This window comes from Salminus brasiliensis, chromosome 16 (assembly GCF_030463535.1).
Source record: "Salminus brasiliensis chromosome 16, fSalBra1.hap2, whole genome shotgun sequence".
Lineage (NCBI taxonomy): Eukaryota > Metazoa > Chordata > Actinopteri > Characiformes > Bryconidae > Salminus > Salminus brasiliensis.
Genome location: NC_132893.1, coordinates 8946230 through 8960479, shown reverse-complemented (window position 1 = coordinate 8960479; position 14250 = coordinate 8946230). Strand labels below are relative to the sequence as shown.

Here is a 14250-nt window from a genome sequence, read left to right as displayed (position 1 = left end):
GTAAGATGATCTTGGAGACTGTCATTGATTTACACCATTCAGCAACTTCACAAGTTAATTAAAGGGTTGACATTTCCAAGAGTGCAAGGGGTTTAGCATTCACATTGTTCTCTGTCAGACTGTCTGTGAGTGATGAGGACAAGTTCGGACATAATGAGTTCATCGGGGAAACGCGGGTGGTCCTGAAGAAGCTGAAGCTCAATCAGAAGAAGAACTACAGCATATGTTTAGAGAGAGTGGTGCCGGTAAGCCACAGTACTCCCACTATTACATTACAGATATTCTCGTAATGTATGTTCTTGAGTTTCACAGCCTGCATCTTGCCTCCACCTATACAGGTGAAGCGAGCAGCTGCTGGAGGTTCAATCCGTGGCATGGCCTTGTATGAAGAGGAGGTAATTTAATCATGTCATATTGAATTTTCATGGCTGTACTTAGCTGCATATTCTCCAGTTTCTATACCAGGGATGGGTAGTTCCAGTCTAGTACTGCACAGTGTTGTGTCTCCACCACCACACTTTAATTAACCCCTTAGACCTTTTATTTAAGCCCAGTAACTCTCATGACTACATCCCTCAATAATAATTAACATCAGTTTCTTGGGCCTCAAAACTGAACCCTGTGGGACCCCACATGATGTGTTACGCTAAACGATTACCAAATAATTCAAATAGTTTCTGCACTAAGAAAGAGTGTTGGGGGTTAACTCTTTGAGCTGATGGGTATTAAATTATAACAGAGAAACCAGACCCTGCTCTACTGGTCTGGATTACTACATTTTGACCATAGACTGTGTGGGCAGATTGGTGGTTTAGATGTTTGGCTTTTGGTAGGTAAAAGAAGTTGAGGATGCAGAGGAGCGAGGCCGTATTCTGGTATCGCTCACTTATAACAGCCAGGCCGGTCGGCTCGTTGTTGGCATCATTCGCTGCGCCCATTTGGCTGCTATGGACTCCAATGGCTACTCTGACCCTTTTGTCAAAATGTGAGTAAGAGCTATTTTTGAGGTTGAAAGCTCCTATAAACATAATTTTCATTTCCGAGACCACCATTTATTTATTTCATTTCCAGTCAAAATAGCCATGAAGTTATTCCTTTTTTATAAAACAAGAAATAATGACACCAAAGCCTCAACAATTAAATATAATATCAGATTAAGTGTTTAGTGGATCTATCCTGTACATTTATTGCAGTTTCCATTCTTTTCAAGAGACTCACTTTCCATCTCCATGTTCTTACAACTTCAAAGTTCAGTTTTAGAAGTTGAAGCATTTCTGCTCTGGATGTTGAGGCTCTGTGGTGGTCAGTCCAATGTTCCAAGGACATTCTTAGCTTGTTTGATTTCATTGACTTAAAAACCTTTCATTGATTGAAACACCTTTTAAACAAACAAAAGGTATTGGAGCTGTGTTCTGGTGTGTGTTCAGGCATTTGCCTGTCTCTGTAACATGAATAAAAAGTAAGTTGCTCTGGATAAGATATATTTACCATAAATGTAAATCTTGCACTTTAAGCTTTTATTTTGACTCCCTTACTGGATCTTATCTGATCTTATCAGAAATATCCCTGAAAAATGAATAACTTAATGACCATTTTGAATGAGAATGTAAAAGATTAATGCTGGGATCTCACTTTTTTGTGTGAAACTTGAGTTCAGAGTCATGAAGTCATGTTACACACTACAAATAACACATTGTTTTAGCTGTTAAATACATAGTGTTGTACATACTTAACAGCCAAGACCGAGACAAGACTGTCATTCGGTCAGACAGTCAATCAATCACTCAACCTTTATATAACTCAGAGTACAATGACTGTCAATGCAGAATAAAATAATAAAACTAGAAGAACCTTACCTATTAGACAATCACATAAAAATGAACAACTGCAAAAATAGATTAAAATAGAGATTAAAAATAATATAATAAATGCATTTAAAGAATAAACATAGTCACAGTAACTGAAACTAATGCCTACATATAAATTCAATAAATTCCAGCTCACTGGTGTACTGTAGCTAAAAGCAGGTCCACCCAGTTCAGTAAAACTCTCAGAACCTGGCAGGTGATTCAGTCACCGGAATGAGTCTCATCATTTGTATTAATAGACTATTATTATTTGTATTATTTACAAGACAAAACCTGAAAAAACTGCACATGAAATGGTACATGCTTCTGCGCGGCCTTGTGGTCTTCACACTTCAACACTATCCAATATCTTTACAAAAAAAAATTTGAAGCGTTCTAAAATAAGCAAAATTGTGTTTCGGAAAGATTTATTTGTCTTCCTTTTTTCACATCCCATGGGGTGGCTTTTAGAAGCATATCATAGATCTTTTTTGTGGAAACTAATTAGACTTCTATGTAGCTCCTAAATGTACTTCACGTTGTTGTCTTTATTGTTGTCACGCTGTTCTGCAGATGCCTGAAGCCAGACATGGGGAAGAAAGCTAAGAATAAAACACAGATCAAGAAGAAGACCCTCAACCCTGAATTTAATGAGGTTTGCTCTTTATGTCTGTCTCTATAATACCCATCCGTCTCGCTAATATAAGATGGAGCAAAGCTCTCTTCAATATGCCACTGACATGACACCTTGAGAAAGCATTTATGAGCTCTGACCTATCAAAACAAAGGAGGCGTCTTGTCTCTTCATGTCTTATGAAATGGGTTGTGCCACTGGCATGATTCAGAAGCTGACAGGTTTTTTTTGTCATTGCAGGAGTTCAGCTATGAGATCAAGCATGGTGAACTTGCAAAGAAGACTTTGGATATCTCCGTCTGGGACTACGACATGGGGAAATCTAATGATTTCATAGGTATCGTAAGACTCTACTGGACATACTGAATCCATCTCGACTGGGTATAATATTGGCCAATATTAAGGTTAAAAAACATGGCAATGATTAGATGGTATTCAGATACTATTCACTTTATTTAGAGTCAGATACAGATACATATATTATTAACAATATTACTGCTACAAATTTTCAGCAATAGATTACTGCGCAATCTGACAGTAAAACACCAATGTGGCTAAAATAAGATGTAAAATATGATCAAACCCAACCTTTAACACTATATATATAACATGTTATAACCAGTGGTGGACAGTAACGAACTACGTTCTATGTTCTTCACTATAATAATAATAATCTTTATTTGTATAGCACCTTTCATACATCTAAGTTTAGTGTTTCATAGAAGGTTAAATGACAAAAAAGTTAAAACATATAATACACATAAATAAGCTCACCCAAGCATGAAAACAGCAAGGATACTGTAAATCGGGCTATTGATAACAAGGTTGTGGGTTCGATACCCGGGCTCGGCAAGCTGCCACTGTTGGGCCCTTGAGCAAGGCCCTTTACCCTCTCTACTCCCCAGGTGCTGGAGTTGGCTACCCACCACTCTGGGTGTGTGTGTACTCACTGCCCCTAGTTCACTAGTGTGTGTGTGTGTTCACTACCACAGATGGGTTAAATGCAGAGGACACATTTCGCTGTACAGTGTACAGTGACAAATACGTGCACCTTTAAAATAATGAGGTGCTGTTACACTGAACTGGCACCATGCGTGTCATTAAAATGAAAGAAAAAGTCACAACAAACAACAGCAGCTTCTCACAAGCGCATGCTCGCTCACTTGATTAGTAACAAACATGGTATGAGTAGTGATCTCTGGCTCTGGATGTTAGCAGTTTTAACATATTTAAATTGTACTCTGATTTAAATTGTTCATACCAGCCTACTTTGAAAATGTCATGTGCTGGAATATGCCTGTTATATTCATAATGCCATAATGTGGGTCTTGATAAACCACAGGTGGATGCCAGCTTGGTATCACAGCTAAAGGAGAATGCCTGAAGCATTGGTATGAGTGCCTGAAGAACAAAGACAAGAAGATCGAGCGCTGGCATGTGCTGTTCCACCAGAACAACGTGGAGGCTGATGACTGAAACATGTCCATATCCTGTTAGAGCTCCTTCTGTGACTCCATGCGATCCTGTCTTCCTTCTTAACTCCCTACCCCAACTGTGTTGTTAATCTGACTTTGTGCGCTATACAGAGGGGTCCAAAAGTCTGAGACCAATAGGTTCTATTTTACGTTGAGATTTCACCTTTTTTTCATTTCATGAAAAACACAGGGACAGGCCTAAAGGAGCACACTTCAGTTACCTAACATGTCACGACTGATCGACTATATCTGGGGACAGTGATCAATCATGTTAATTTTTGATATGATAACTGCAACTTATCATACCTTTTTGTCATAATTCTAAAACTTCTACATTAAATTAAAAAAAAAATCCCAGAATGTCAATGCAATCTCAGACTTTTCTACCCCATTCTATGCGGTTGGCATAGCGTAGTGGGTAACATCACTGTCGTCCCTGTGGCAGACTAGGATTAAGATACCGCTATACCAATAAGAGTCCTTGGGCAAGGCTCCTGACTCTACATTCACCTGCTGCTGTAACATGTTTAGAATTGTAACTCGCTCTGGAAAAGAGCATTTTGCCAAATGCCATAAATGTAAAAGTATCATAGTGTTATTCTTGCTTTGAACTCCTATGCTGAGTATTTATGTAGCTAGTGGTTTAGGTATCATGAAACTGACTCCAACTGATATCCATTATTGTACAAGATGCGACAGTGCATTGTGCAGTTTTAAGTAACAAGGATTTCTGTGATAAGAGCGGAGAAAGTAAATTTGACATAAAATATGAAAAATGCAATCTAGTAATCATAAACAACACCAAATAATATTTAAGCATGAAAATGTTTCAATTCTAGTAGATTGGAATATTAATTCAGCAGTATTGAGCTACATTTTTACTCCAAGCAACAAAACAACAAAAGTAGAAAACTTTAAAGATGAAACTATGTATTGAGTGTTGTCTTAATGAAAGGGAATATTTAATATTTGAATAAAGTAAATGCTCGCATATTTAATATTTAGAAAATGTTCTATGTGCATGGACTTAATGGACATTTTCTCAAATATTGTTGCCATTGTTTCGTTTCCACCGTTGCTGAAGGTTAATTTATTTGTTAAACATCCAGATGCACTACCGTATGTTCAGTGTATACACTTGTATTATCTACACTAAATGTAGCCAATAAAGTATAAATGACACTGAATAACCTCACGCAAGGGCGGATATGTTGCAACGTGGTTTATTAAAATCTCTTGCAATTACTGGCTTATAGCCATATGTTTGCACTGTGGAAAGTTGGTGCCCACTTTGAGCCATCTCAGAAGATCCAGAACAAAGGTCAAAGTGAAGTGCTCGACAGTCTGTGACACAAGATCATCGTCCAGTGTGGAAGGGAATTTCTGCATCATGCCTGCTGTCGCAAAGAAATAAACTGCATTTACTGTATTTGTTGTCAGTTTGAATTTAGATGACCCTAACTAAAGGCAAGCATCCAGATCCAAACAAATACCTGCATTGACTTGCAGACAAACCGAAGAGCAACATTATTAAGGGTAAACATAAGCCTTTCATAACACCTTACATAACCATAAAAAAAAATAGATTTAAATAAAGGCTTATTCCAATAAAGGCTGCATTTTCATCAATTGTAATGTAATTTTCCTTCTGCAAATTGTATGACAACTGGCATTTATTTAAACAAGCCTTTTTTATATAAGTTTAAAGGGTTCTATATATAAAGTTTTTTTTTTAATTGTCGAGCTGGGGATGAGTTGTTGCAAATCCTCAGAGCAATGCTCCAAAATCTAGTAGAAAGCCTTAATGAGCAGGTGTCCCAATACTTTTGGCCATATAGTGTACTTCATATCAGATATCATGGAAGGCTTATGTGCACCCTTAAAAAAGCGGTTATCTAGGATTGTTAAGTAAAAGGTTATATAGTTGTGCTAAAACGTTTTCATACACTCATGAACCATGAACATGAGTATGATGGTAACATCGAGATTTGACCTGTTTTTTGTCTAGAGAGGAATACGTTTTCATCGTACATCTATAAAGTTTATTTTATTAAGGAACTGTATTGACTTTCCAGGGAAACCTTTCTACTAGATTTTAGAGCATTGCTGTAAGGATGTGATTGCCAATATGTTTATCCACTCCAGAGAGTCCTATTCTTTTGGCAATATTTCTCCACAGGGACTAGAAAAGCTGTGTATGTATGCATTTGCACATTTGTGTCAGCAATGGGTGCAGATTAAAGTAGCCGAATGCATTCATTAGAAGGGATATCAACATGTGTAAATACGTACATGTCAGATTCCTCATTGACACATGCAGACCAAAGACAAACCGTATTTTGGGGAGCTCTAAAAAGTGAATCCAGTGAATTCACAAGTCATTGCTTTGACATTAAAAGGTAGTGCACATCGATTGCACAGCACATCCGCATGCATCATTACCATCTTATGTAACAAGCTGAGAGACCACTTGTGTAGTTTTGGCCTTTTTGCTCGTGTCTGTTTTCAGTTTGTACTTTCCATTTCCAAAAACTGGCTTCAGGAAATTTAGTAATGACGCACTGCAAGAGCATGACACGATTACTGATAGTGACAATGTGCTGTTGACAAAGAAACCAAGTTATTTGTTTTATTTTTATGTCTCATTTTAAGCAACAAAGTGGCTGTCCAGTCACTGCACTTTATAAAACACTGAAAGAGCTGCTGGGAGGGGGGCATATTGCTCTTTCAAAATAATAGGCTACAGCCCTGAAAGCAAAAGACTGATCAATTACATCTCAAGCTCAGCAAGCCTTGTTTACATTTGCATTGTCTGACTAGAGGCCTACAGAATAAAAGGCAAATAAAGAGTAAAATAAAGTTTAAAGTCAATTTCTTTACAAGGTTTCAATGATTATAAGCATCAAAGTTAACAACAAAGTAAAAAGCCACTTTGTAGCTTGCTAATGGAAAAAGGAAGTATTTGAATATACTTGAAAATGTTTACCTGTTTGTCATAAACATTCGGACCTGATTTACTGGAGGGGCGTTTCCAAATGAAGCAGCATTAATGGTTAACCTGCCAGCCGTGCCTCCAGCATGGATAGGCCAGAAAACTTTGTGCGAATCAGGCGAGGGCTGCACCAATCACTGGACAGACACGCTAGAGGTGCCTGGGTGACCTTTGCATCTCTATGCAAACACGGCAGCCTTCTTTGGGTGTACTAATCACCGCAAAGGAATTACTCACACATTTAGACGTTTACATGTATCAGTACTGAACACTAAACATGAAGATGCGCTCACAGATACTTGAGTGTGTAAGTTCAACCTTGACATTGTTTTAGCCCTGAGTCCAGTCTTAGTGGTCAGCCTGATCACGCTTTTATTTACCCTGGAGTTTGAATCTTGTCTTGTTGTCACATCACGTCATGTCATGCAGGAAGATAACATGATAGTGTTGATATTGATAAAGCATGATAACGATAATGACTACTGCATCCATAAATGTTTGATGTATCGCTCCACGGATGCCCATGTTATTGACTGGCGGGCCTGTACTTCCACAGCTGATCCTACCTAAATAAACCTACTCCCCAAAGGCACGCCTATTGCAATCCTCTCTGTTAGATCAGCTGGACATCCTGATGTTGACTCAAGTCCACAACGTAAGGGAAGTCCCCCCATTCAGGCCATGATATATAAGAGCACAAGGTGAACTGCCCTGTCTCATAGCTAGAACAGAGGTGTTAGATTTCTTTAGCTCTGTGTGGAACACATTGTTCACTTTAATTATGCATTCACTTAGCTTCTTCTGGAACTTTCTGAAGTGAAAAGCTCAACAAGGATTAATTAACGTTCCACTCGCGGTGCATTGCAGTTTTCTTTTCTAGATTTTATCCAATAAAATGAACGCTAGCTGCCTTTTCCAGGCTGCAGGATGCCTTATTTTACTTTTTCTCCATTTTGCCTCTGCTGGTCATTTTCAGACTTTTGCAGATAGCAGCACTTTCTGCTTTTGGACTAAATCCATCTCCAACGGACACACACATTACATGTTCCTTCGGCAGACCAGGAGGGCCGGTGAGACGTCTCTTGTCCTATTTGACAGTATCTGGAGCAAGGAGAACACCCTGGTGGATTGTGTTACAAGCAACAACCAAGTTGCTACCAAAAGCTACGTGTCAAAGTGCTGGGAGTCTGAAGGCAGGCAGTTTTCCAAATCTCCAGATGTACGCTTTAACATCAGTGAACTGGTTGAACCTGCTGGCCCCTGTATGTCCATGGGGCACTTGGCAAGACTGAGGGCATTTGTGCGCAGGAGCAGAGACCTGGAGAGTGTTGACCAGCAGAATAGTGGAGAAAGTTCTGGACTGAAGCTGAGGCGTTCAAAAAGAGCATGGATTATCCCAGGGACTCTGTGGTGTGGTGCCGGACACTCAGCACTCAACTTTTCCGATTTAGGTCAGCAGAACCTAGCATGATGCTTGTGCTGTTAGTATTACTATATACAGCCCAAAGCTCTGATTTGCTTGATGGTCTCCCAAGACTTTGCTCTTACAACTGTCTCAACTCTTGTGTTGCAGGTATGTATGAGAAGACTGATATGTGCTGTAGGGAGCATGACCACTGTAAAGACTCTATCTCCTCTTTCGAGTTCAACTATGGAGTCTTCAACACCAACATCTTCACCTTGTCACACTGTGACTGTGATGAAAAGTAAGTCTCACTTCATTGACACAAGCACAACTATTTGTTTCATGTTGCTGGAGCTGGAGTTAGGCCTGCCAACAGATCAAATTCATTACATAGACAAAACAGGATTGTGGGTTAGCCTACTTCAAAGACTTCTCGTATTACCGTAGCCCACTGACGCTGAGGAGTGTGCTGGCATGTTATCTTAATGTAATCTAATCTCTGTGATATTGATTCAGGTTCCGGCGTTGCCTTCATAAGGCCAACGACAGCATGTCCAATGTGGTGGGCTACGGCTACTTCAACATCCTCAAGATGCGTTGCTTTGAATTCTCACAGAGAATGGAGTGTGCGGAAAGGACCTGGTGGGGCATGTAAGTGATGTGATCATGTAGTAAGCTAAGGTGCAAAATGAACTAATAAGTGTAAATATGTAAAGTTTTGTTGTGTACTTGACTATTAACCATGACATACAAAGTCCTGACATATTGTAGCAAGGTCTGCTAATAAAACTCATGTGAGAACTGCTAGAGTAGCATCATATGTTCAAAGGTAATTATGATGTTGGTTCTATGATGTATACACTAAAAATAAAGGTGCTTTAAAAGGTTCTTTGAGGGATGCCATATAACCACTTTTACATGACCTTAATATTGTCTTCTTCTATGAAGAAGTTATCATTTTGCAGATACAAGTTTTTGTACAATATATTTTGTACCTGTAGAGATACATGATCCTGAACCTCTCTTGACTCTTTTGACAGGTGTAAAATCCACCAGCTGGCAAAATATGCTTTGGTGAAGGATGCAACATATTACAATTCCACATCCCCTGAGTTAGAAGAAGATACACAGAGTCTAAGCACTCTTTTCGCAGCATCTACTGCAGAACCTACAGTCACTACTGGCTCAGCATCTACTTTGTTCATTGAAGATGCCCAGGCAGAGCAAACTGAGCTTCATGGAGAAACAACAGACTCACCACAGACAATCCAAACCGATTCACCACAGACAGATTCACGGTTGACAGAGACATACCTACCACAAACAAAAGCCTTACATCAGAACAAAACAACAGACTCACCAGAGACAAATACTACAAACTCACCAGAGAAAGAATTTACAGACTCACCACTGACAAAACCAGCAGACTCAACACAAACAAAACCAAAAGAATCAACACAACCAAAAGCAACAGACTCAGCTCAGCCAAAACCAACAGACTCAAAACCAACAGATTTACCACAGACAAAAGCAACAAATTTACCACAGATAAACACAACAGACTCAACACAGACAGAAGCAACAGACTTAAAAGCAACAGACTCACCACAGACAAAAGCAACAGACTCATCACAGACAAAAACAACAGACTCACCACAGACAAAAGCAACAGACTCACCACAGACAAAAGCAACAGACTCATCACAGACAAAAACAACAGACTCACCACAGACAAAAGCAACAGACTCACCACAGACAAAAACAACAGACTCACCACAGACAAAACCAACAGGCTCAAAACCAACAAACTCAACTCAGCCAAAATCAACAGACTCAACACAGCCAAAAGCAACAGACTCAAAACCAACAGACTCAACACAGACAAAAACAACAAACTCAACACAGACAAAACCAACAGACTCAAAATCAACAGACTCACCACAGACAAACACAACAGACTCAACACCAACAGACTCAACTCAGCCAAAATCAACAGATTTGAAACCAACAGACTCACCACAGACAAAAGCAACAGACACACCACAGACAAAACCAACAGACTCAACACAGACAACATCAATAGACTCAACACAGACAAAAACAACAGAATCAACACAAACCTCTGGCACACCAAAGACGCACCTCCAGCCATATCTACACACCAGAGAGAGAGGTACAATGTGTGGCCTTTTGACTTGCACTTACACTGCACTACTGTCAGCATATACATTAATTGTATGCTACAGCATATATTGTCATATTATCTGCAAGATAAATGTTGTTAAAATGTGACCTTTTGCTTCATAGGGAAAGTGTTAACATGTGAAAGTTATAAGGACCTGGATTCCTGCCGTCATCAGATACCTGGAATGCAGGAGAAGTTCGGCCTGCGCAACACTGAATTTGCCACCTTGTATCACTGCAACTGTACAGCCAGGTAGGCATACGTGCATACCTGCATGACCTTAAGAAAAGCTGAACACAAAATACAGACTAACTATGCACAGCTAACTTAACTATGGATTACAGGAAAACAAACAGTGTTCTATTTGTATCACAGGCTTGCCAAAGAGTTCACCAGGCTAGACAAACTTGATGATGTTCATTTCTTTCTGCTGGACTTTGTGTCCCAATTCTGTTTCATTCTGCCTCTGAACTGCACTGAAACTGAAAGGTAAGTTCATACCCTGTTCCATATTCATACCTGTGCTGAGTGATATTTGTAAAATAACATAGTAGGCTACTGTAAACCATTTTCATATCATTTTCATATCAATACACATTGCAAACAAATGACATACACTTGCAATGTTTTGCAAGTGTTATGGATATAATGTTTATGTATCAAATAAATCACTAAAAATATCACACAAACCATATGTTATAACATATGCTAAATGCCAACCCTAGCACCGATTAGTAGTCTATAACCATACAAAATACAAAAATAACATAATACTTATTTTTAAATATTATAATTATTTTATATACGTATTTACCATAATGATCATTTTATTAATTACCAATAAATAACAATACATTAAATTAAGGAGGTAAAAAAAAACAAAAAACAAAAACTTTTCAGTGGGAAAGGTAGAAATAGTAATAGTTGTTGTTGGAAAACACAAATAACAATATGTTGTGTCTGTCAATCATAATAGTTATTACTATTATTATTAGTTTGCAACACAATAATCTAAAAAGTTGTTTTTTTATGTCCAACAATACTGTGATATACAGGGAGGTCAGAAAAATTTACTATTTATAGCTTTTACTATTTATATTTTACTGGGCGAACATTCTCTAAAATCAGATCTAACTCAACAACACTTCGATGTTTCTTTTTTCCACAGCTGCTCCGGCTCTTTTAGAGAGACTCCTCTTATCAAACGCTGGAACAAAGACATGGCTGGAGGGCGCCCTCTAGTGGCCTCTAAGCGTAAAGCCAAGCGCTTCAACTCAAAACGGTCCAAGAGGAAAGACTCCTTTAGGCTGTACAAAAAGTGCCTCCGGATGCACTCCAAGCTGCAGAAACCCAAAGCACCGAGGGAAAAACTTCAGGACCCTGGAGCTGCAGCATCTCTGTGACAAACTTCTCCAGAAATGAGTGCTGAACTTTTACAATGTAACGACTGGCATGCATCAGTGCTGATTTGGCATGCATAAAATGAGCTTCCTTATTGTAAATGCTATTGAAAAATGCACTATATTGTGATGAATGTGAATGTATGATATCTGTAAATATAACTTAAATATATTTCTATGAAGAAAAATGTAATATATTTACCAGTGTGTTTCATTCCATCACTTGATTCAAGACTAAGTACCTTAATATGAAACTGTAATGGCAATAATAGGTACACATTTCACAAATATCATACAAATAGAGGACCTCCCAGGGCCATTTCTCAACATTTGAGGCCCACTTTATTGACTTTAAAGATGCCAAACAATACATCATTCAGTATTTATGCTTTGTTCAATATATAAATAGTGAGTATGCAACTTTGGTGAAAGTAAGTAAGTATGCGAGTAGCTGTGTTCAAAATTGTGCCCTATTCACTACATAGCGCACTACTTTGGGGTTTCGCCACTGGCTGGTTTATGGCACTACAACAGGCTTTCAGATGGCCGGCATATTATGGCTGTGTCTAAAACGGAAGGCAGCTGCCTCAATGCCTTGCTGCCTAGGCTGTCTCAAAAGTTAGCACCTTAGGAGGCAGCATTGTGATGAAGGAACCTTGTTTATGACATGCTTTGAAGGCCTGGAATATTACAAATATTATGCTGAAAATCTTAAAATAATATCTTAAAATAAAATATTAATGGAAAATAATCAGAAACAACGTACAATTGCACCGACTGCTGCTTGGTTCCACCATGTTGCTTTTTTGCTTAAGACGATCCAGCACTAACCCAGAGTATCAGGGCATGCATAAGGCAGCAAAGGATACATCTACCCTGCCTTCACAAATCAGCAGGATAAAGGGAACCTTAGGAGGCAGCATTTTATACCAACATTCAATTCGGACGTGACTCAGTATCTTCCTGCCTTTGAATACCGCCTGAGTAGGCAGCATTCAGACAGGGCCCATAACATAGTTTTAACACTACAACAAAAACACTGTAATTATTCCAACTGTAATTATAACACTGTATACTCTCTCTGCGATTATAACTCTCACAACAATGTGCTGTTTGCAAGCTGAAGAGATTGTAGCCGATTAGCTTTTAGCCTTGATCCCCATTGCTTCCATGGATTTATCCTTCTTAAGTCCTATTGGCAAAATAAATAAATACATTTTAAAAATGCTGTTTTCTCTTCTGATGTGTGTTGAGCTTTAGTTTGGTTCAGCTGAGTTGGTCCAGTTTGATTTCAGGAGAGAGAAGAGATGGTAAAAACTAGCATTAGCTTTTAGCCTAGCGTGGATCCCTGTTTGGGCTTTGGCTTTACGGGTCGTTGAGTTTAAAACCCCATAACTAGCTGTCTGGAGGTGGTGGGCTGCAGCTTCAGTATCAAAAACTTTATATTCTCCTGAAGTCGTCATCACTTTCTCTTGTGGGCAGTTATGTAAATTTTGGAGGTGTAAATTAATCAATTTAAGACTGATACGTAACAGCTTTAGGATTCTGCAGTTGTCGTGTTTTACGGATCAACAGTGGGTTTGAGGTTCACTCTTTGTCACTTCCATGTACCGAACTCTTATTATTCAACTATACCAAGATACATTTAATGTTTTGTGGCACCTTTAATCAGAACAAAATAATTTAAATGAATCCTTTGAACTTTAGTTGAATTACAAGGTTGTTTTCAGAATGAGCATGACACAACATTAACATTCAAATGTATTTTTTTGCATTCAAATTCAAATCATTTATTTCCACATAAACAGCATCAAATCAAATCAAATCAATTCAGGTTTATTGTCACATCATATCAGCACAGGCGTAAACGTGAGTGAAAAAATGTATGCATAGACCCTCACAGTAGTACATACATAATATATACAAAAAGCAAAATATAGAGACTTTAACTTACACTATACATACATTATTTTACTGTTATAGATGTACAAGGCATTAATAATTAAAACTGTGCAAAGTACAGTACAATACATGCATATATAGGGAAAATCTTTGGTGGATGCAGCGTGATTGATAGTAAGTAAAGTGCAGAGTGCAGTGTTTGCATGAGTGAAGGTGTGGTGTGGTATCTGCTTTGACATTCTTAGTGTGATGATTTAGATTAAATGAGTTTGTGACAAGCTGTGGACTGATACACTGTGCTACCGGCTGTTCAGCAGCCTTATGGCCAGAGGTAAGAAGCTGTCTCGGAACCGGTTGTTGTTTTGGACTTCATACAGCTGGGCAGCTGTGAGAACATGCAGTGGCTTGGG

The 14250-nt window shown here is 38.7% G+C and overlaps 2 protein-coding genes across 3 annotated transcripts in view; both read left to right on the top strand.

Moving 5' to 3' along the window:
- Window positions 1–5524, top strand: part of rph3aa (rabphilin 3A homolog (mouse), a) — a 31035-nt gene extending 25511 nt beyond the window's left edge. The window contains exons 12-17 of one of the 2 annotated variants that reach the window (XM_072659037.1): window positions 119–245; window positions 339–395; window positions 834–985; window positions 2421–2502; window positions 2722–2818; window positions 3824–5524. In XM_072659037.1, coding sequence (XP_072515138.1) covers window positions 119–245; window positions 339–395; window positions 834–985; window positions 2421–2502; window positions 2722–2818; window positions 3824–3957 — 649 coding nt within the window. In that variant the 3' untranslated portion in view covers window positions 3958–5524. The remainder of the gene's footprint in view (window positions 1–118; window positions 246–338; window positions 396–833; window positions 986–2420; window positions 2503–2721; window positions 2819–3823) is intronic. The other variant, XM_072659038.1, reaches the window with a different exon arrangement.
- Window positions 5525–7843: 2319 nt separating this feature from the next.
- Window positions 7844–12019, top strand: pla2g3 (phospholipase A2 group III). Its single transcript, XM_072659183.1, has 8 exons — window positions 7844–8399; window positions 8522–8654; window positions 8870–9004; window positions 9394–9619; window positions 9734–10526; window positions 10661–10790; window positions 10914–11027; window positions 11707–12019. The coding sequence occupies exons 1-8, from the start codon at window positions 7844–7846 to the stop codon at window positions 11939–11941; spliced, it is 2322 nt and encodes a 773-aa protein (XP_072515284.1). The 3' UTR covers window positions 11942–12019.
- Window positions 12020–14250: the final 2231 nt, after the last annotated feature.

What these genes read in the sequence shown, in the direction of transcription:
- pla2g3 (XM_072659183.1), top strand. Translation starts at nt 7,844, where the DNA reads ATGAACGCTAGCTGCCTTTTCCAGGCTGCAGGATGCCTTATTTTACTT. An exon ending in GAAAGGACCTGGTGGGGCAT is followed by an intron (nt 9,005 to 9,393) that starts GTAAGTGATGTG and finishes CTCTTTTGACAG; the next exon opens with GTGTAAAATCCACCAGCTGG. An exon ending in AACTGCACTGAAACTGAAAG is followed by an intron (nt 11,028 to 11,706) that starts GTAAGTTCATAC and finishes TTTTTTCCACAG; the next exon opens with CTGCTCCGGCTCTTTTAGAG.